This window comes from Apiotrichum porosum, assembly GCF_003942205.1.
Source record: "Apiotrichum porosum strain DSM 27194 chromosome Unknown scaffold_15, whole genome shotgun sequence".
In the NCBI taxonomy this organism is placed as follows: domain Eukaryota; kingdom Fungi; phylum Basidiomycota; class Tremellomycetes; order Trichosporonales; family Trichosporonaceae; genus Apiotrichum; species Apiotrichum porosum.
In genome coordinates, this window is record NW_021167122.1 from 178,154 (window position 1) to 199,759 (window position 21,606).

The following is a 21,606-nucleotide window of genomic DNA, read 5'->3' on the forward strand; positions in this document are numbered from 1 at the left end:
GAGCCTAGCAAGTCATGCCACAGTGGTCTCAGTGCGATGCCCAGTATGGTTGTTTGCCTTAATAGCCACAAATCTGCCGAGATTTAGAGCAGACCGTTCTGTTTCCACCTTACAGGCCTTGATGTGTCCTGCATTGAACACGGATCTGGCCACAAGGATTCTCCAAAAGACCCCATCCAAAGCCGAGGCCTAACCGATACGGACGGACGCTTTGCGCCCCTGTTACTTGACGGCAAACTGCAACGGAGACTTTACCAGCTGCGCGTGGCAGGCATGTAGGTAACCATTCCGTCATCTGTCTACTCAGAGCCACACCAGCATCGTGCGCTCTCGTTAGTGCTCCTGGCGTCTTCCCTTCTAAGCACCTGCCAACCCTCTCGCGTGCATGTCGCTTGTCGCACACGTCATTGTTCTGCTTGGGCGTGGTGTACTGGGCGCTGATTTCCTCGCACCCACGCTCCTCGCCCCCGCGCCCTGTCGTCAACTCGCACTCCGCAGCCGATACCACTGACCGCCGGGTTTCGGCCCCACGGAGCCTCCCCGGGGCATTACAGGACATGCCACACCCAAGCCACCCAGCCAGGCAATCGCCGCTCACACGACCAACAAACACGGTGATACCAAAAAAACGCAGTAGCGCAGAAACTGACATGGATGGGGCTTTTGCAGATCTTTCCACTGTAACTGTTCTTGCGCCTATCCCGAACCGTGGCGTGCTCATCGACGTTCTGAAAACCTGCTGCCGAAGTCGCAAAGCCGGCCCGAGTCTTCCAGATGAAAGGGCTGGGCGGCAAATCCGCGGCGCCGACCGCCGCGCTCAACACGAGGGACCAGCTGGACGCTCAACGCTGCTCAAAGCGGGCAAACGGCGCCGCCGAGTGCCACAAGATCCACTTGGCATTGGGTGCCCTGCCTCGAATTAGACTGTTGACCCCTGGCTCATGCGGCACAAGGTGAGCGGTAGTGCAGACATGCCGAACTTGCTCCTATACTCACGCGACTGGCTTCTGTAAGCCATCCTTTTATCTCGCCGACCGGTCTCGTTCTCGGAACGAAGCGCCGTGTTATCAGTGCGCGGGGGTCGCGTCACTGTTCACTTTAAACGAGGGAATACAGCAGCAACGCTGAACGCTTTGACGTGACGTTCCACGAGCCATCGAGGGTTCGCCGTCCGAAGATTGCCCGACAAGTCCGGGCTATGTGCACAAGATATGGGCGCCCGGGTACCTTTTGCCAAGGCGTTGTGGGAGGCGTAAGCACCTGCCAGCCCAAACCGATTCCATCGAACCATCCTTCCATCTCATCAGAGCAGCTCCCTGACCCCCCCTCCCGCACATGGACGAAAATTTTGAACACGCACGCGACCAGTCATGGTTTGGCTAGTTGGCTTGTTTTCTGAGTCTACGCAGGGATGCGTGGACGGTGGTGGTGGACGTGGACAGCTGATCCGCAGTGCTGATATGTCTTATGATAATCCCAATCAAATCGCGCGCGCGCATGTCGTCATATGAATATAATTTCCCGCAGCCCTCGTTTAAGTCTCTGCCCGCATCCATGGTCTCATGACTCTGCCAAACGAGCATCCCAATGCTCAGATCGCATGTCTGGGCGTTGGATCATGGGATCTCCTATCTCACACGCGGGGCACGTGGAGCATGGACAGCGCCTCCCGGCCTGTTGTGACGCACAGTGGCCAAGCCTTTGCCTGGGCCGTGGGCGCGCGGGCGCGGGAGGGGGGGGAGGTGTGTTGGGTTGGGGCGGTCGCCTTCCGACACAGTCTGCGTTGTCTGCAGGGCGACGGTCGTCGTGCAATTGCAAGCGAGCCTCGAGAGCCTAGCAGCAGGCAGCGAGCGTATTGGCCATTTGGGAATATTGCACACCTCAGGGGCCGGCACGAGGACGGAAACAATACCTCGATGTGACGTATTAAAAACAGCAGAGCACTGTCCATGAGGTGTCGATGGGTTGAGCGGGGCAACAAAAGGGGTGGGAGGGAAACAGGGTTGATATCCTCGCCATGCATGTGGAGAAGGACTACTATCTCGAACGCTGTTGCGTACGGTCATGTCTACGATGGCCAGCATAGATATGACAAGATTTGTGGGCGGTGACGTACGTTGACGGGATAGATTGCCCAGAGGGTGCCTGTGTTGTGCTGCTGGCATGAAACAATCCCATTCTGGTACCCACCCACCCTTGTTGCCCAATCGCAAACCACAACTTTGGCAGGCGGAGCCCACAGCAGCACCCGGCATCCGCATGTGCATGGCGGCCATCGTCGCCCGAAATTGATACCCCCCGCGCGTGTGTTGGGGTCGCTCCTGAGTGAGAGCTGCCTGAGACGCAGGCGTGGGCGGCCAGAGACACTTTGCTCGCCTGAAAGAGGCGCTGCGCCGTGCGCCGTGCACAAGGGTCCCCCTTCTCTCCCCTTGCGGGCAGCCGGCGCAGCCAGAAAACGGGCCAAGATACCATCCCGCCGGCCACCGGAGCCACCCACACACCCATTCGAGCAGCGGTTTATAGATTCACCCCCTCGTCCCCGTTTTTTTCTCTTTCTTTCACACTCCACCCCCGCCGCCATGAGTGACACATTGACCAGCGAACACGCCGACCACCCGGACAACGCGCTGTCGAGGAGGCAGAGCATCGCCCACTCTCACGGAGAGCATGTCGGCGACTCTGCCGACGACCTCCTCGCGCAGATGGGCTACAAGCCCGAGCTCGTCCGCACACGCTCGACTCTGCACGTCGCTTTCATGTCGTTTGTCCTCGCCTCGATCCCGTACGGTCTCGCTACGACCCTCTACTACCCTCTCCAGGGCGGTGGTCCCGCCGTCGTCATTTGGGGATGGGTTCTCGTCTCGCTCATCATCCTCTGTGTCGCCTCGTCGCTCGGCGAGATTACGTCCGTCTTCCCTACCGCCGGTGGTGTCTACTACCAGACTTTTATGCTGGCGCCTGCCCGTTTCCGTCGCATGGCCGCCTACATCTGTGGCTGGGCTTATGTTGTCGGCAACATCACCATCACCCTCGCTGTCCAGTTTGGTACCACCCTCTTCTTTGTCGCGTGCATCAACGTGTTCGAGTCGGAGCCCGGAGTCGGCATTTGGGATGCCCAGACCTACCAGATCTTCCTCCTCTTCGTCGCCATCACCGTTCTCTGCAACTTGATTTCGATCTTTGCCAACCGTTGGCTTCACTGGCTCGACGTGAGTTACAAAGGCCATGGAACGGAACAGTCACTAACCATCGCAGGCCTTTGCCATCTTCTGGACCTTTGCCGGCCTGATCGCCATTCTCCTGACCGTTCTCATCATGGCCAAGGGAGGCCGTCGCTCCGGTGCCTACGCGTTTGGCTACTTTGAGCCCACTTCGGGCTGGCCTGCTGGCTGGTCGTTCTGCGTCGGTCTCCTCCACGCTGCGTACGCCACCTCGTCGACCGGAATGATTGTCTCCATGTGCGAAGAGGTCCAGTCGCCCGCTACTCAGGTGCCCAAGGCCATGGTTATCACCATTGTCATCAACACTGTTGGCGGTCTCCTCTTCCTCGTCCCCCTCATGTTCGTCCTTCCCGACCTCCAGATGCTCGTTGCCCTCTCCTCTGGCCAGCCTGTGCCGACCATCATCAAGTCGGCTGTCGGCTCGTCGGGCGGTGCCATCGGTCTCCTCATCCCCCTCATGGTCCTTGCCATTCTCTGTGGTACCGCCTGTACCACTGCCGCCTCGCGCTGCACTTGGGCGTTCTCGCGTGACGGTGCCATCCCCGGCTCCAAGTGGTGGAAGGTTGTCCACCCCAAGCTCGACCTCCCTCTTAACGCCATGATGCTCTCGATGGCTATCCAGATCATCCTTGGTGTCATCTACTTTGGCTCGACCGCCGCTTTCAACGCCTTCTCGGGTGTCGGTGTTATTTCGCTTACCATCTCGTACGCTGCCCCCATCTTCGTTTCGATGCTCGAGGGCCGCAAGGCCGTCAAGACTGGCAAGTTCTACCTCGGCAAGCTCGGCTGGGTCTGCAACGCCGTCGCCATCGGCTGGTCGTTCCTTGCGCTCCCCCTCTTCTGCATGCCCGCCTACCTGCCCGTCACGGCCGCCACCGTCAACTACGCACCTGTCGTCTTCGTCGCTTTTACCCTCATGTCCATTGGGTGGTACCTGTTTTGGGGCAGAGCTAATTACCAAGGTCCTCCCCGGTGAGTCCCAGACGGGTCTGGAATTGAGTAGAGGAGGTTAAGAGAGGTGGAGAAATGATCGGCATCAACAAGCGATCGGCCTTCCACAAAAAAAGCCGATCGGTGGTCAACCGCAATGCCGATCTTTCGTGTTTACTTCTACGCCCTCTTCTACTCCCAGACCCCTTTCCTAACGTTGAACAAACGCTGACAGACATCAGGGACGACATCACGGAGTCCATGCAGCACGACGGTGCCGCCGAGACCCACCACCACCAGTCTTCGGACCCCAAGAAGGCCGAGTAAGCTCGTGCCAGCTGTATTCTTGGGTCACGCTTCACCTTTCAACAAAGGGCAGCACACGGTTATGTTTCAGTAGTGTATTCTTTCAACAAGCGTCTGGTTCCCCAGGTAGAAACTTCGTCTCTTCGCTCTCTTTCTCTCTCTCTCTCTCTCTCTATCATAATACATCTGGTCACCCATGCATTTAACGCTGTGACGAGGACCGAGGCGACGCTGGCGGTGAGGCGCTTCAGCGTCTGGCCACTGTGGGCAATTTGTTGAACGGTGCGTCTTGGAATCTTCGTTGCTTGGGAGCCAATGGTTCGCTGGCCTCCTCCAGCATCTTGAGCTGCGCTTCCGTCTTGCGCGACGACCTGGGTGGAGAGATGGCGGCCAGCGACGTTTCCAATGCCTGGGCCCTGCTGTCCACGCCATTTGTCGACTCGCCACGGGGCGGCGAAACGGGCTGTACGTGGCTGTTGATGTAGTACGAGCCCGGGATACCGTGCGTCACGTCCAATTCGGCATTGTCATGCGTGGCTCTTTGAATGTTGACGGGCTCTGCCATGTCGTGTGTGTGTGGCCGAGTGAGGCATAGCCACGGGCAGAGTCCTGTTTTTGTCAGCTTTTCTGCTAACCTTGTCCACTCGCCCACCTGTCGAGCTCAACTCACGGCTCCTCCCACATCTGCCCCTTCCACATCCGCCCCTCCCACATCCGCCCCTCCCACATCTGTATACCCCGTAGTCGTGGGCCGGCAGTGAGGATTATTGGAGGAACAGTCCATGTCCTTGTCACGTTGCGCGATGTCGCGGCGACTGGTGTCTGCATGTTCGCCAACACAAACCGGCTGTTGACTGGGGTCAAGTGAGGTGGCAGGAAGGTCCTTGGGCACGGGCTTGTTGCAGTTGCCAATGTTTGGCGCTGTCTCGACTTGCATCAAGCGCGCATGCGTTCCACCGGTGGTGGAGTGGAGCTTGCCCTCGCCACCCGTGGCCTCCTCTGACGCGATCGGATTGGTGAGCCCAGCCTTGGACGAGTCCTTGAAGACGCGCTCGGAGTGGTCGGCAAAACGATCTGCCGTAGGGGATCCTGTTGTTCACCATGGTCATGGGTGAGGCGCTGGCGTTTGCGGGCCTCGTCCTCGGCTCTCTGCGCGCGCGTGCGACCGGTAGGGGTTGGGTCAAGCGGGCGTTTGGAGCTATGCGGAGTCAGTACTCTGAACGTACAAACAGCTGTCAACTGCCCAGGTGCAACGAGAGGCTCCCCAGAGTCGGTGGCAAGTTCCGCATTGGCAGCCTGCTGTTGGTCGATATCCGCCAACCACGCCTGACGAAAGGTCGCGAGGACATCTTCGCCCTCGTGAGTGTCGCGGGAGATGTTGGCGTGCTCGAGTGAAAGAGGCCTGTTTTCGAGTGGCACGACAACTGGTGGACTATGCCCAGTCGCGGACGAGTCGCTACTGTGGCGAGGAGATGGCGTCATGCTCGTGGGTGGGCGCTGGGGAGAGGAAAGAGAAAACTGTCGAGCTGTGGCGCTGTCAGAAACGACCACGGGCTCGCAGAGACGTGCACTTCGGTACGGAGCAACGTTGTCACTCACAAGATAAGCACGCAGAGGGGGACAAAACGCGTTGCAATGTAGTGGCTGTGGATGGAGAACAGTTGGAAACGAAACGTGTGAACTCCCTCCAGATCATGGCCACTCAGCCAACATATGTAGGTCGCCCGACGGGCGCGAAGCTGGGACGAGGGGTTCGGGGTTCGGGGAGGAGGGCACCTACACACCGATGACATGGGCGGTTACTGACGAGGGGCGAGGGAACGATGTACAAGAGCACCTCGGGATGGCAACGCCCCAAAACGGCGACGAGGCAGAGACCAAGCGAGCATGACTGAGCGATAAGCGATGAGCGACCGTCCTCCGGATGGCAACCTCTTGTCCGACATGTATCTGATGGAGAGATCCACATGTCGATCTCGTCTTTGGCTGCGTCTTGAGATGGGCTACAAGCTCGCGCGACGCTGAACATTGTACCGGTAACTGTACGTCCCGCCAGCGCAGACTTGGAGAGGGGACACACAACACCGAGGGGGAAAGCTGCACCCGCCACAGCTTCTTATGAGAAATACCACACACACATGTCCATTCGGGGCGATGATGGCGCCTGAGCAGTGTCACTTGCGGCCAGTTCTTAGGATCCCATGATCCCGGCCTGTTATATGTGGTCACGGACGAGATTTCGACGGTAAACGACGGCTCGGGACTCTGGGTCCTCTGATACGAATGTTTTGGGTTGGAACTGGTCTGTGTATCTGGTCAGCACACGCACAGCTTGCTGTTGTTCTCCCATTCGGAAGCCTGACCAGCGTCGTTGCTCTCTTGTGCCACCCTGGTGTCGTTTCCCGGGCCTAGGACGCGCGCATCGCGTCGTTGCCGGTGACATGAGCGGCGACAGACCCTCAAACTCTGTTCTTTTCTGGCACGCCGAGTGTGGGTTGTGCCAGGGCGACCAGCTCTTACTTTTGGCTGTCGTGCACCGAGAGGGTTGTCCCGATGACCGTCCGTTGCAGAGACAGGCCAGTGTACCAGTGTACCGGTGTACCAGTGGTCCCAGTCTGCATAGCCGCTTTACATCAGATGATCCATGCCGCTTCAGAACGTCATAGCTGCCCCTGACGTCCGGCCGAGCCAGATTAACAGTCGAAGGCTGAAGGGCGAGTTCTGTTGGACTAGCTTGAGGACGCCGCTGTGGTAGTGATCGTGTTACTGTCCTGCAACATAGCCGGCCAGGCGGCTGCTAAAGGGCTGTGCTGGAAACATCATTGCCGCAAATTGCGGAGGAGGGAGTGCAGTACCTCACACATGGAGGATGACGACAGGCATCAGAGACGGCGGGCAAAGGCTAGAGGGCTTTTATCCGCCAGGTCCAAAACGACAAACGACGGTTTCTCGCCAGGTACAACCTGTTCATGTTGCAGCGTCTCCCGGCCCCCAATGCCCTTCCTCCGCCAAGTACATATACCCCAGAGCACCCTTTTTCGTCTCGTGTCGCCACCACACTCCCCTCCCCCGCATCTCGCAATGCTCACATCGTTGCGGTTGCCATCGATGCCTGATTTCCGGCCCACCATGCGCGGCCGACGTTGGCGCGTATCCCTCCCATCCGTCCCGGCGGCTTCCCCCACCATTCCTTCTCGGGGCCCAGATCCGCCCACTACAATTGACGCCGACTGGTACCCGCACCTGATCGAGCTCGTTATCGATAATGCCGTTCAGTGTGACGCTCCCTTGTCACTCTCTCTTCGTCTTGTGTGCCGGGAGTGGCGAGACCGCATCGATGCGACAATGGCAAAGCATCTCGTCGTCTCTCGAGCAGGTGGGGGCATTTCTATTGCGGTTGTTCAGGGATTCTCGGGTCTCCAGCCACCTCTGCCCCTGTTCTGCGTCCCCACTGTTGGCCACATCAACCCTTCCACCGCCCGGCTGTTGGCGTATGCTCAAGTCATCGACATGGTGGGCCGTGTAGACGATGCTGTCGTCGCCGACCTCGTCGCCGCGGCCACTCGACTGAACATACTTAGGGTCAGGGCCAACGTCCTTGGCACACTTGTCGCGGCGGCACGAACCGTCGTCCTTTGGCACGACGCCTACGCCGAGCCGTCCACCACCGCCACCACCACCACCGCCGCCGCCGCCTATTCCAGTACCCCGATTACCAAAGAGGTGGTCAACGTTCCTGTCGGCAGTGTCATGGATGCACTCATGGTATGCTCGGTCCGGCTGCGCAACACGCGTGCGGAGGAAGTTGTCTTCCATTTCCGCAAGTGGGGTTCCAAGCTTCGCCACCACGACACCAAGACCCTGCTCCGCGACGGCCTGGCAATCAAGGTGGCACCGCACAAGGGCCAATACCGGCGGGTCACCGTTGTGGGCCTCGAGAGCGACGACAAGACGTCCCCGTATGCTCTGGAGTGGGAGGACGAGATGGACGCCGACAAGGAGGAACGGACCGGGAGCGACGACCTGGATCAAGTGGTTGCTGCCGGCCGTCGACGCCTGCGCTTCATGTGTTGCAATCAGTATCGTGCGCAAGTCGGCGCGGACCAATACTGTCTCGAGACGTTCTCAACGACACATCCCAGCACAATCACGTTGTCACGGCACGACGTGGAGGAGCCGCGTGTCGCCACCGACAAGCCATAAACGTCCCCCAAGCGAGAGAGAGAGAGAGAGAGAGCTTGTGCTGCCTTTCACGATCAAAATGACCCCCAACGCCGATCAACACGACAATGTAACGCACCGATATTACGACAAATGACCCAACGAACGTTGCTTGAGCTTCCTGTAGCACTATGTCAGCGCCCGCCTATAGAAAGACACAGTGATCCTTGGCCATGTATGCCATCCGCCTCGTAGTCTGCACCGTTCTTTGTGGCACACTTGGGAGGAGATGGGACAAAACCCACCTGAGAGTCGCAAACTGACCCAAAGTGACCCATTGGGGAGACGTCTATGCGAGGAGAAACCACCGAAGCTGGAGATCTTGAGCTCACTGCAGCTTGGGGAAGTCCACAGCGTCGGTCCTGCCCGTCATAATACGGACCTCGCACCCCGGCAGTTCAGTAGCCTGAGAGTTATGGTGTACCCCCACAAGTAGCTCACACCAGACGTTGACGCGTCTAGGGCGTTTCAGAAGGAGTATTTTGAGCTGTGCTAGCAAACCACGCACCAACAAAAACAAAAGCAGCTGCGAGAGCCGGAGAGCAAGCCACCGGGCCACCGACATGTACGCCGGAAACGAGTGGCGGCAAGCCCACAGGCCCACATGCACTTTGCATTCCGGGAGGCGCTCGACAACCCTCCCTTCTTCCAGCTACAGGTGCCTCGTTCGATGGGCTCACGCAACACACCCCTTGCTGTTGTCGACATACCCGCCGCCACCACCCGCTCGGAGCCAAAAACGCCCTGTCCCACACATCTGTCGCTTCTGGCTTGTGCGTGGTATCATCGTCTAGTGACGCAGTGAGCTCGAAGCCACAGCTCACCCGGCCAAGGACACTGCACAGGTGCATGCCTCCTGGCGCGTATCATGTTGCATGTGAAGCAAGTTACTAGGTATCATAGGTGCCTCGACGAGTGTATCGTCCCGAAACCGCCAGAAGCGTCTGGCGACGTTTCAGGCATTGGCATAGCGTTGTGGTACTGTGTGGCCCTGTGGGGAAATCGAATGGTCTGTAGAACCCGGCCATGAGATGTGCCGCTTCCCCACAACCTCAAGCGAAGTCGATGTGAAAGGGGGAGTCGATGGGGGCCTTCTATCGCGCGGGAAGACGGCAGTCCTGAAAGCAGGACTGAAGCGTCATGGCTGCAAGCGTCGACTTGTGGCTCATTGGGGTGTACCAGTGTCGTTGGGTCAGAGTGCAATCGTGGTATCGTGAAGACGCAGCAGTAGAGACGGACCCAACCCAACTGCGCAGGGCTACCAGTCCCCCGTGTTCTTTCTGAAGACGCGTCGCGTGGTTGGGGTGCCTCGAGCGGCGGACGTTCATACGCAGCATGTGTGAGACAAGGCTTGACGCCGAGCCGAGCAAGACATCTGTGACTCAATACTGATCGGCGACCAAAGTGTGGTAGGCGGTGTACCGCTGACCCATGTTGTGTGTAGACGCCGCACAACGGTTGTCAAGGGTCAGGAGAATCAGGTCTGGAAAGTGTTCTGGAGAGTTGAGCCTAGTGCCTCGTCCCACTCCGCTGGCTCGCAACCTTAAGGAAACCTTCTGCCAAGCCGGTGTGTGTCCGAGCAACACTACTCGCTCGTTCAGTGGGCCCGCTTCCCTGGATACTCTCTCAAAGGTGGACGCCCGCAGTGGAAAAATAACATTATTCCATTGTTCATGTTGTTGGCTGCAAGATACACGCAGCAGATATACACGCCGGTCTGTACGAGAGACACGGCCAATAGACAAAAAAACTCTCACTTGGGGCGGGGGGCGGACGTCCGTGGCGCCGCGCGGTTTAGACGTGGTCGGTCTCGAAGCCGACCTTCTTGTCCTCGTGGAACTCGGGGGTGCTGGGCTCGGCGCCGCTGGTGGCGCTTGCACGGCGCTCGCGCGCCAGGCGGCGGTAACGAAGACCAGCGGCGATGAGGAGGACAAGGTCGAGGGTCAGGAAGAAGAAGCAGAACCAGCCGACAATCACTGGACATGGCGTCAGCGTCTCTGTGTATGTGTGTGTGTGTCAAACGGGGTGACTCACTGGCAATGTAAGTCTTGGTGTCGCGGTACTTGAGCGAACGGCCCATGGCCTCGATGAGCTTGACGATGGTGGCCGAGGGGATGCTGGGCGCAAAGGGGACAGCGGAGCGACCGACGCAGATGATAGTGGTGCTGTGACCCGTTAGACACATGTCCCGCGCTTGCATGATACACTTACGCGATAAGCGCGGCAAGGAGGGAGAAACACGAGAAGCCAAGGAGGCACTCTGTGGTCCAGCGAAGCCTGTTGGAGACCTTGCCCCTCTGCTCAAAGTAGACGAGGATGAGGGCAAACCACTGTTCAAAGAGCGGCGTGTCAGTCGGTGACAAGGTCAAGGGTTTATGCTATACTCACCGAGACACCGACGCCGAACATGGACGCGCCAGTCATGGCCGAGCCGGCACCGACAATGTCGCCAGCGTAAAGCTTACCGCCGGGGATCGTGTGGGCCAGAGTCTGACGGTCGGTGTGGAGCTCGGCGAGGGCTATATCGCAGTCAGCCATTGACGCTCCCGGTTCTACCTCCTTCTTCTTTGCCACATGCCACCACCACCGCGACCTACCCTTGGCGGCGAAACCACCAGCGACCGCCGCAAGGGCTCCCGACAGGTTGAGGGAGACGATGCGCGCCTTGATGAGAGAGTCGAGCTCGATGTAGCGTCCGATCATGGTGGTTTGCTTAGAAGAGACAAAAGAAAGAGCGTAGAGAGGGGGGTGTAGGGGGGGAGGGTACGGGGAGAACAGTTAGCGGGCCGTGTCACCATGCGCAGACCTTATAACCACAGCAACGGGGACCGTGTGCTGCTGCTGCTGCTGGCTGCTTGGCCTTTGCTGGCTGCTGGCTGCTGGCTGCTGGCGCTGCTGGCTGGCGTTTTGCATGCAGCCACCATCGATCACGCTGTGACCTGCCTTGGGATCTGGGCCAAGGGGTTGGTGGCCTGGGTGGCTTGGGCGGTCTTGGGTGGCCGGTTAACAGACGCAGCAAAAACCCGGGGTAGCACGTCAACATGGTGACAAGACTAGCATACGAAGAGCCATCAGAGAGCGTACGGGCAGAGAAATGCGGCCTCCACCCAGGCTTCTCCGCATGGGCAGCATGGGTAGACGATGGGGCCAGTGCTCTGGTTGCCGGGTGGAGCATCGTGCTCACAAGCGGGGCCTGGAGGGGGACCCGTGGCGGCAGGAGCTCGAGGCCAAGAGGGACCCATGGGCCGTCTAGGAAAAAAAGCTTTTGCTTGGCTCGACAGGCCCTTTGCTTGCGCTTTCTTGCGCTTTCTTGACCTCTCTTGCCGCGTGTACCCTGCTGGGGCCCGCGGCGTGGCCCTAGGCGTTCAATTAGCTTCTGCTGCTGCTGCTGCGTGTCCCCCCCCCCCCCGCAATTCGGGCATGTCTCGCTCTCGCTCACCGGCCGGCCTGTGTCGCACGCACGGTTAATGTCCTGTCCCGTAGAGCAATGCCGAGCCGCCGCCGTGAAACCCCTGCCTTCTCCCCACAGCCCCAGGCACCACCCACCACCCAGGTCGATCCCTTGCATGGCCGTGGTACAACCTCGCACACCCAGTACTGCGCCGGCCCGTATCCCCCGTATCGGCCCCCGTATGGACCCCCATGGGTGGCCAGGATGCTGGCCGGTGGCTCCATGGTGAGCCCCTAGAGGACGTAGGTTGCTTCTGTGCATTGTGTGCTGCGCACCTGCCTTTGATATTTTAACGCGCTGCCTAGGCAGCCTTCACTCTTGTTTTGAGCAAACAGCCCCAACGACCGGTCTCTCGCGCTCCGGACTGGGAGACTTGCGGACACTACCACGCCGCCAAGACCGTTCTAAGACGGGGTACATGGGTCGAGATCTGTTCCTTGGCACAGCGACCATCCTCCACACGAGCAAAACCCAACCCCCCGCCCCGTCTCCCGTCCCCACCCATGAACGGCCGGCGTGTCGTGTCGGCCAAGTCGGTGGCCGATAAGGCGAGGAACAGGGACGAGAAGCGGCGGACTGGGCGGATGCCTGGGGTGGGTGGTGTGGTGGAGGAGGTGTTGCCACCACCTGTTGGCCGCTTCCTTTGTCCCAGGAGGCGCCACCGTTGCGTTTGTACCCACGCCCAAACGCGACCGGCGGTGACTAGTAGACCGTAACCGGGCCAGCGACGGTAGCAGGCTGATGCGAGCCGTCGACGAGGTCTGTAGACCTTTTTTTTTCCACTGCGCAGCGCCAACAGTAGCGTCGCGATGCTGTGGCTGGACGAGTTGGATGTGGTGAGCAAGAGCCAAGTCGTCCAGGACAGACTACGTAGATTGATGTCGTGGACACTGGCATGGTGACGGGGCCGTCCCTGTCAATGCTGACATGATGGCCGTGCGTGGCCTACATAGCTTGCCGTCTGCGCACCCTTTGGTACGCACGGAGGCCCTTCCCACGCCAGCGGACATTGTCAGCGGACGTCGGTCAGCCAGCAGATGGTTGGACGTTGGACGCCGTGACAAGGCGTGGCCAATGTTGCCATGTTGCCGATAAGCCGCCACGTGGGGGTACTGAGGCCGTTGCATCGTTGCACAACTCTGCAGAAGAGGAGGCGACGTACATCTACGAAGGTTGACACTGGCATCCCAATTGTGCACGTTCAACGCGTCTGACCCCCCCTCCCGACTCCCTACAATGGAAGATCCTGCACACCTGAATACGCATAAACACAAAACGCAAGTCCTACGAGCCCCCCGTTGCTGAACCCGATGGCCCGTTGGCTCTTCCTGCCAGGCACCACGTCTGGCCGCTTCCATGAGGTGATTTATCGCGTACACACTGCCTTGTGCGCACCTCGTAAGATCTTAAGCGTCGGCGGGCTTCACAGGAGCACAGGTATGTACATTAGTGCACGTACATAACAGCCTTACGACATCAGATGCCCGTCTGCCTCGTCAACCCCGGGGGGGTGCCAACGGGGTTGGTGTCGACTGACCGCTGCGCGCGTCGCTGAATCGCTGGCGACAAGCGCCGCCGGCGCAAACCACGCCGTGTGGGGTTAGCCACATATGGACATCTGGACCAGCTCTTGCGTGCATATGCCCGCCTCTCCGTCTTGCATCGCCTTGCATTAGTCCTATTCAACTGGTGCCCGCGCGGCTCGACGGCTCTGCACAATTGACCGCTTTGCACACACTTGCACGCTCTTGACGCGCGCACACCCAATGGAAAGGATCAAACCGGCGCGCCTTCCGTTCCATCCGTTCCCATCCGTTGCAGGGGCCGATGGTTTTGGGTCTTGTTTCACGGTGTCTCGGCGCGACCAGCAACCCCTCACGCGCGACCATGTGCACTCCGATGGATGGGGGTGTGCATGTCCGACGCGGCAAGGGCGGTGCAAACGCGCTAGACGCAAGTTGAAGCATATAAAGACGAGGGTTGTCGTCTTGGACTTTGCCTTCTTTCACCACCGACTTCAGTTACTCCTCTGACCCGTTCTCCTCTTCCGACCTCGCGCTCTACTTGCTTCACCATGCACATTCCTCGCGCCTGCCACCGCACCGCTTGTCACACCGCCGTCACCGCGGCCGCCATCGCCTCGACCTTCACGTCGGCTGCACCCACGGCCACCGCTGCCGCCGTCAGCGCTTCCATCCACCTCCCGGCCGTCGGCGCTGGCTGGGACTACCAGCTCGGCGGCGCGTACACGCCTCCCTCGGGCGTGACCGTCGTCGGGCGCGACCGCACCGCGACGCCGGCCAAGCTCGGGTACGACATTTGCTATGTCAACGGCTTCCAGACGCAGGACGGCGAGAAGAGCCTGTGGCCCGCCGCCGCGCTCCTCAAGACCAGCAGCGGCGCGCTCGTGGGCGACCCGGACTGGCCGGGCGAGTACATTCTCGACACGCGCACGGCCGCGTCGCGCGCCGCCATCTTCTCGGTCGTCCAGCCGTGGATTGCGGGGTGCGCCGCCGCCGGATACCATGCCGTGGACATTGACAACCTCGACACGTACACGCGCTTCTCGCAGCTGTCGCAGGCGGGAAACTATGCGCTCGCGAGCATGTTCATCAACGAGGCGCACGCGCACGGCCTGGCCGCGGCACAGAAGAACGACGCCGAGAGCTGCGCGCTCGGCAAGTCGACCGGATTCGACTTTGCCGTCGCCGAAGAGTGCGCGTACAACAACGAGTGCGCGTCGTACACCGGCGTCTACTCGGTGGTCCTCGGCATCGAGTACAGCTCGGACGTTTCGGCCTCCACCTTCAAGGATTCCTACTGCAAGGCCGCGGACCGCCCGAAGAGCCTCATCTACCGCGACGTCGACCTCGTCCCCAAGGGCAAATCGGGATACCTCTACACCCCGTGCCAGTAGGCCACACGCCACAGGTGTGGGAGGTTGGCCCTCGACCCCCGCGTTCCATATTTGCCGTAACGGTGTTTAAAGCCCTGCCGGGAGCAGGGGCCCTGCAGCGCAGGGTGTGGTGGTGGTGGTGGTGGTGGTGGTGTTTCTGGCCGTATTTGTTCTCGTCTCCAAAATGCTATAGCCTGGTGTTAAGGACGGGGTTTGCACACATGGTCCGCGTTTAGCACACCGTGGGGGGCATTCTCGCCTTCTTTCTTTCTTTCCCGGCGGACATGCTTCTTCCCATTACAGTATAGCAGCCCCTTTCCGACCTGGGGGGCCTGGCCCATTCCCCCCTCTTCGGCCCCCCCTTCGGCCCCTTCTTTTGCGTTGAGGCACCTGCCTGGATGCCTGGCCCCCGAGCAAGCCGTTCGTTTGCTCATTGCTGGGGGATGAAACGTTGGAAGGAGCGCGGGTGCTGGTGTCGGAGGGTCCAGACTGTCGGCTTGACGAGACGTGCATCGCCTCCAAGTCTGCTGCTGGCAGTCCAAGGGGAGTCTGTAGAGTGTAGAGTGCTGCCCAGTTGGCCAGTTGCCCGGGAGTTGGCGTGTGCTGCGTCGTTCGTGTATGACTTTCTTTTGGGCCGACGATCGTATCGTTTCCACTTACGTAATCATTTCCCGGCCGTTTTGTTGTGAGCATTCCCTCGTTCACCTCGACCCCACGACCTCCCTCCTTTCCAACCTCCTCACTCCATGGCAATGACACAACCGATTCCACTTCACGGTCCCAGAGACGCCGACTGACATACCGCGAAAACACTGGTCCTCGGAGGTGTTCCACCCCCCCTTGCACGGCAACACATACCCGGGCGAACAGCTTCCATCGGCGGCGTAGAACGCGTCCGTCGTCCCATCGCCGCGCAGACAGGAGCGGCGACTGGAGCAGGATAACGCCAACAGCAGTCGCCCTGACCGTGTACGACAAGGTGGCAGCGTTGCGGGCAGCAGCCGTTCTCGCACGCAGCTCACCGAGCCGACTGGGCGCGATCAGGCCAGGACGGTCCAGGTGGGCAACGCCGTGGATCTTCAGGCCGTACCCGGAATGGACGGGCAAGGGGACGCAGCGATTGAGGAGCGCTATGGCTGGGTGCATCTCGGGCGCTCGGGCGCGCGCGCGCTGTTGGCACGCTGTGGCAGCAGCAGCAACCAGCAGCCTCGTTCCCATGTTCGCTGACATGTCAGACCGAGACCCACCTCACTGTCGCCGTCCCCTCCTTCAAGCAGGTCACTGACCACTGACCTGTGCCATGTTGCGCTCCTGCACTCGTTCCAGTGCCCCTTGGACCGCCATCACGCCACCCCGCGCCGCCGTCGAGTTTGACTGCTGCATCAATCGCCCCGTTGGCCGTCACGCAGGAGACTGGAGACTCTCAACGACCATGGCGTGTCGGTGTTCACTGTCAACCTCCGCATCGCCGAGATGAGCGCCCCCGGGTTTCCAGCCTAGGGCCGCCGTGCAAGCCGGCCGAGGCGTATACTGTCTGCACCCGGCCACATGCCACACCTCGGGCCTCCTGGCGCCACTCGCCGCCGAGCTCCAGCCCACCTCGGGCTGGCCGAAGCGGACATGACCACCAGACGCCGTCGCTCGATGCCTGCCCTGTGCACCCACTGGCCGATGTCGACTGGCGCCGGTGTCCTCGGCGGCCCCATAAGCAATCGCCGTGGACTTGGCGTTCATGTCCCTTTTGCCCATTGGCGAACGCGTTTTGTCTCACCTCGCGTCCTGTCTCACCTCGCGCGCGTCCTGTGTCTCACATGTCCCTCCGCTGGGCTCTGTGTGTGTGTTTCCTACTTTTCCACCTGATCCCACCTTTTGCTGTACACGTCCACTTCCCGCGCCTCATGTACCCATGGCCTCGCCTCTCCTGGTGTCCGGCAGGACATTACTTTCGTCTGCTTGCGCTCTGTCCCCACAAAGGCGAGTCAAAAAAGCCGCTCCAGGACGAGTGTTCGGTACGGCGCTAGACTGATGCGGCCGTGCGGCGCGTTGTTGCCGGGTACAACCGTGCCCAGCGGCAGTGTCCTGTCCGTCCTTCAGGCTTGTTGCAAGATACCCCTCCCTCCGCCAGCGCAAGACCTCGTTGCCCCGCGTTCGACTGTTAACCAGAACGAGGGATACCCCCCTCCCCCCCCCCCCCCCAAGCGTGCCTCGAGGCCACCTTTTTTTCTGATGTACCTTGCTCCCGTGGCTGCTCACTGCGGATCTGGATAGTCCATGTTGTGCATGTGCTGTGCTGTCTTGGCATGGACGTGGGCACCAATCAAGGGGCCAAGGGGGCAGAATACTGTTCGGTGGTTCAGGTTGAGACGCGTTCCGTGTCTGCTTCATGAAAAGGGTGTGTGCGGTATGTGCGCGCGCAGGGGGTGTCTGGGTGTGTGTGCCAAGTCTGTCTGTCTCTGATACCTGCGACGCCGAGGCTGGGTGTAGGTGGTTAGTAGGGTCTCTGGTGGGACTTATGGAGGACCTCGTTCGTGCAGCCAAGGGAGCACACCCTGGCCTCTGGATCTGATCTCTGATGTCCATGGTGGAGACGTTGGCAAGGGGTAGCAGGTAGGGGTGTTACTGACATTGGTCTCTCCACTGCCCCGACCCCAGAGCTGGTGAAACCCCGCACAGACGGGGGTCCTTGCCCGTCAGAACGGTGTGTGTGCTTTGTTCTGTCAGGAGACGTGTCGCGAGAGAGACATTTAAGCATGTAGCTGCTTGAGTCTGCGACCGTGTGACGAGAACAGAGAACATGAGTCTGTCCCGGGTTCTCTCATGTGCGGAGATTTCACAGGGCCCAGTAGAAAAAAAAAACGGTAATCTTCCGATGAACCCTCGTTCTCAAGAGGCCAAGAAGCCAAGAGGCCAGAGGTCCTCCCCTCCTCCACAGACCCCCCTTTCGTGCCCATCTCGGTGGACCAGTGGGCTAGTGACCCAGTGACCCAGTGATCAAATGGGCCATTCTGCCTGCCCAGCCCTTGGGGAGCAGTGTGCACTGTCATGCGCGACAGTTTTGCAGTGACACGGCGAGAGCGAGGCACAGACGGGCGCGCGCGACATTACACGCGTTGTGCTTCCGTGGCACGCGGCGGCAACGCACCAACAAGGCCAACACGCGCAGGTCGCGGCAGGTGACGACGCCGGCGCAAACGCGTGTGCGAGTGCACGCGCCAATGTTCCACTTGTCCCGGGGCCGGTGCGTCTGGGTAAAAAGGATGGGCTGTTCATGTTCCGGCACAATGACAACTGAAAAAACAGCCTGGGCGTTGGTCGTGAGGACAGCAAAAAACCATTGTGGGGGGTGGGTGGGTGATCCGCAGCGAGAGGGGTGGGTGTGGGTGTTTTGTGGGATCCGCAGCACCGACCACTTTTTGTCATGTCCTGTTCATGAGCATCACAGGGTGCTGGTTGCTCCCCGCGCCTCCCGTGCTGGTTCCTTTCATGTACTGTAGCTGGGACTGCAGTTGAAACGGGGTGGACATTGCAACAAAACGACGACGCTGTTAGTGCGAGAGTTACTGCGAGAGAGGGCGGCCATGTACTCCTCTGACCCTCTGATCCTCTGGGCTCTCCGGAACGATCGCTGCGCCGCGCTACTCGGCGCGCGCACGGTCTGGCCCTTGTGCATGCCGCCGACGGAGGGATGGAGGCTGGGAGCTGTGGGTGCTGGTGGTGTGGCCGCGGCGGGACGCGTCTCGCTCGCTCGTTCTCGCACATGAAGGGTTGGCTTGGCATTTTCCTGTGCCTCTCACCCAGGCCACTCTACCATCACCCCCAGGCCACCCACCCAGGCCAACCCCCCCAGGGCACACACGCATACGCGCGTCTGGCCGTTGCTCTCGGGGAGACGGGGGGGGAGGCACTTTTCCATGTGTGTGGTGTGGTGTGCGCCATATAATAAGACAGTGACCCATCAACCGTGTCAATCCCATTCCCACAATCTCTCTCGCTCCTCCTCCCACTCTCTCTCACCTCCTCCTCACACAAAAACAAGTCTGGCACTTGTTTTTCGCTGTATCCCCTCCGTCTCCTCTCTCCTCCGTCTCACTCTCGCTCTTCACGGCCCACCACTTTCACTTTTACGTTCGACACCCCCAACCCCCCCGACAGCGACACCCGCCATGCTGGCCACGGCTCTCGCCTCCCTTCTGTTTGCGGCTCCGGCCGTCAACGCCCACCTCGCCATGTGGCATCCCTCCATGTATGGGTGAGTACAGCAGAGTCGTGTTGGTGTATCGGGTGGCAAGCGAGAGCGAGCGAGCGAGGGAGCGAGCGAGTGGTGCGTACGTGCATGCGCTAGTGGCCCCCCAAGCCCAAGCCTTCCAGCCGTCCCCCCCCCGGGTTCCTCAAATTCCCGCTCGCCGCCACCGTCCCATCCGTTGGGCAACCGCCATTCAATGTGCCAAGCCAGGACTGACGCCGTTTGCTCTCTCTCTCTCCAGCTACAACGACGACTACACCCCCGTCACTCCCCTCTCCACCGACTTTGGAAACGGCGGCTTCAGCTCGTGGTGGTTCCACGGCGCGATCAACAGCCCTCCCGGTGAGTTGTCTCATGTGTGGCGCGCGGGGACACAGGGGTGGGTGATCAAGCCAGCCGGGTGGAACAAAGAGACCATCGATGAGATCCTGCCGAGCTGCTCGGCGGTGCATGGCCCGTCACTGTCGTTTCCCCGCTTGCACGCCACCGCCGCGCCACTGCGTGCTCCCGTGCTCCTTGTGCGCACGTCCAGTGCGTTCTGTTTTTCCCTTTTGACTAACCTCCCACAGCCGACGGCCAGTTCCTCGAGCTCCCGGCGGGTGGCACTCTGCAGGCCGAGATGGGCTGCGACAAGAGCATGACCTCGTTTGGCGGCCGCAGCTCGGCGCAGTATGCGTGCGACTCGTCTGGCTCGCTCCACCTGTCCGGCGACAACTTTGCCAACCAGTGGGACGTCAAGGGCGCCGCCATTGCCATTGCGTACAAGTCGGACGTCAACTCGATCCAGCCCGAAGACTTTACCGTCGTCTCCGTCAACCACGACTGCCCGTACAGCCGCGACTGTGGCTTCCAGATCCCCGCAGGTCTGCCCGCCTGCCCCGACGGCGGCTGCCACTGCATGTGGGGCTGGGTCCACTCGGCCGCCGGCGGCGGTGACGAAATGTACTTTGTCGGCTTCAAGTGCCAGGTCACTGGCGCCGCCGCAGACGCAAAGCCCATCCCGGCCCCGGCCCCGCCTGTCAGGTGCACCGGCGGCTCGGGATGCACCACGGGCGCCAAGCAGCCCATTTACTGGATGGTCGACAGGGCAAACGTCAACAACGGCGCCGGCGACCCGCCCTTCTACAACGACGACTATGGCTTCTCCAACGGTGCCCAGAACGACATCTGGGGTGGTTCCGGCGCGGTCGGCTCGGGATCGGGCTCCTCTGGGTCCTCGGGCTCTGGCTCTTCTGGCTCGTCTGGCTCTTCTGGCTCGTCTGGTTCTTCGGGCTCTTCGGGCTCTTCGGGCTCCTCTGGCTCTGGCTCTGGCTCTGGCTCTGGCTGGGGATCCTCCGCCGGCGGTGGATCGCCTACCAAGACCTCGTCGTGGAAGTCGTCCAAGACGTCCAAGTCTTCGTCCAATGGCTCGTGGAACGAGTACAACTCTGGCAACTCGGACAACTCTGGCTCCTCGGACAGCTCCAGCTCCAGCTCCAGCTCCACCTCCACGTCCAGCTCGGACGACAGCAACTGGGCGGCTTCCACCGACGGCGGCGACAGCAACTGGGCTGCGTCGACCGACGGCGGCGACAGCTGGGCTGCGTCGACCGACGGCGGCGACAACTACACCGCCGAGCCCACTTCCTCCACCCGCACTCGCGGCCACAAGTGGTCCCACAGCAGGCCCACCAACAAGGTGACGACCAAGTTCCGCAACTATGCTGCTGTCGTCACCGACCTCCCTGCTACCGACGCCGCCTCGGCCGCGACCGTGGCTGCCACCGACCTACCTGCGACCGACGCCGTCTCGGACGCGACCGTGGCACCCACCGTCGTGCCCGCGACTGCCGCTGCCTCTCCCAAGTGCACGCGCCGCAGCCGTAGGCGTGCTGCCTAGGCACCTTTTTTTTGCTCCGCTCACAATAGAGGTCTCCACACTGGGTGTGGACCATCTACAGCTACTCGACGTACCCGTGACGGACAACCTGTGATGAAAGTTTGGCCAGGGGCTGACCGTCAACCAACAATCGTTTTTTTATTCTGTACATCCAACCCTGGGTCGCCGGGGGGTGAGGACTGGCTTCCAACCCCCCCGGCGAAAAAGCACACACTATGTAGTTTAAACGCATCCGCTGCGCGACATGCATGACCCCCCAAACTGCTGCACCCTCTCTACAGGCTACAAGCTACTGGCAGGTGACAGCCCCAAGGTGCCATGGCTGCCATGGTTACTCGGCTCAGTGACCGGGACGGCTCCGGCGGTCTCAGGGATATTGGGTTTTGCGGATTGCCATGCGTTTGCCGAGTTAGCCGTTGATCGCGAGCACCACCAGAAGCACCACGAGGTGCACGGCGT

At 60.6% G+C, this 21,606-nt stretch overlaps 7 protein-coding genes across 7 annotated transcripts; 5 read left to right on the forward strand and 2 right to left on the reverse strand.

Annotated features, from left to right (window-relative positions):
• Window positions 1–2,579: 2,579 nt before the first annotated feature.
• On the forward strand, window positions 2,580–4,478 carry EHS24_003135 (uncharacterized protein; the record flags this gene model as incomplete). The annotated part of the gene is made up of 3 exons (XM_028618834.1): window positions 2,580–3,209; window positions 3,256–4,193; window positions 4,394–4,478. 3 exons carry the CDS (start codon window positions 2,580–2,582, stop codon window positions 4,476–4,478), a joined length of 1,653 nt encoding a protein of 550 aa, XP_028472722.1.
• Window positions 4,479–4,704: 226 nt separating this feature from the next.
• Window positions 4,705–5,939, reverse strand: EHS24_003136 (uncharacterized protein; the record flags this gene model as incomplete). Its single annotated transcript, XM_028618835.1, has 4 exons — window positions 4,705–5,015; window positions 5,057–5,066; window positions 5,302–5,531; window positions 5,684–5,939. The coding sequence occupies 4 exons, from the start codon at window positions 5,937–5,939 to the stop codon at window positions 4,705–4,707; spliced, it is 807 nt and encodes a 268-aa protein (XP_028472723.1).
• Window positions 5,940–7,802: 1,863 nt separating this feature from the next.
• EHS24_003137 (uncharacterized protein) lies at window positions 7,803–8,660 on the forward strand (the record flags this gene model as incomplete). The annotated part of the gene is made up of 1 exon (XM_028618836.1): window positions 7,803–8,660. One exon carries the CDS (start codon window positions 7,803–7,805, stop codon window positions 8,658–8,660), a length of 858 nt encoding a protein of 285 aa, XP_028472724.1.
• A 1,812-nt stretch (window positions 8,661–10,472) lies between these two features.
• On the reverse strand, window positions 10,473–11,381 carry EHS24_003138 (uncharacterized protein; the record flags this gene model as incomplete). Its single annotated transcript, XM_028618837.1, has 5 exons — window positions 10,473–10,654; window positions 10,713–10,843; window positions 10,890–11,008; window positions 11,067–11,197; window positions 11,276–11,381. The coding sequence occupies 5 exons, from the start codon at window positions 11,379–11,381 to the stop codon at window positions 10,473–10,475; spliced, it is 669 nt and encodes a 222-aa protein (XP_028472725.1).
• Window positions 11,382–12,165: 784 nt separating this feature from the next.
• On the forward strand, window positions 12,166–12,835 carry EHS24_003139 (uncharacterized protein; the record flags this gene model as incomplete). Its single annotated transcript, XM_028618838.1, has 3 exons — window positions 12,166–12,354; window positions 12,435–12,722; window positions 12,782–12,835. The coding sequence occupies 3 exons, from the start codon at window positions 12,166–12,168 to the stop codon at window positions 12,833–12,835; spliced, it is 531 nt and encodes a 176-aa protein (XP_028472726.1).
• A 1,368-nt stretch (window positions 12,836–14,203) lies between these two features.
• Window positions 14,204–15,046, forward strand: EHS24_003140 (uncharacterized protein; the record flags this gene model as incomplete). The annotated part of the gene is made up of 1 exon (XM_028618839.1): window positions 14,204–15,046. The coding sequence occupies one exon, from the start codon at window positions 14,204–14,206 to the stop codon at window positions 15,044–15,046; it is 843 nt and encodes a 280-aa protein (XP_028472727.1).
• A 4,142-nt stretch (window positions 15,047–19,188) lies between these two features.
• EHS24_003141 (uncharacterized protein) lies at window positions 19,189–21,147 on the forward strand (the record flags this gene model as incomplete). Its single annotated transcript, XM_028618840.1, has 3 exons — window positions 19,189–19,274; window positions 19,510–19,610; window positions 19,838–21,147. The coding sequence occupies 3 exons, from the start codon at window positions 19,189–19,191 to the stop codon at window positions 21,145–21,147; spliced, it is 1,497 nt and encodes a 498-aa protein (XP_028472728.1).
• Between the last annotated feature and the right edge of the window lie 459 nt (window positions 21,148–21,606).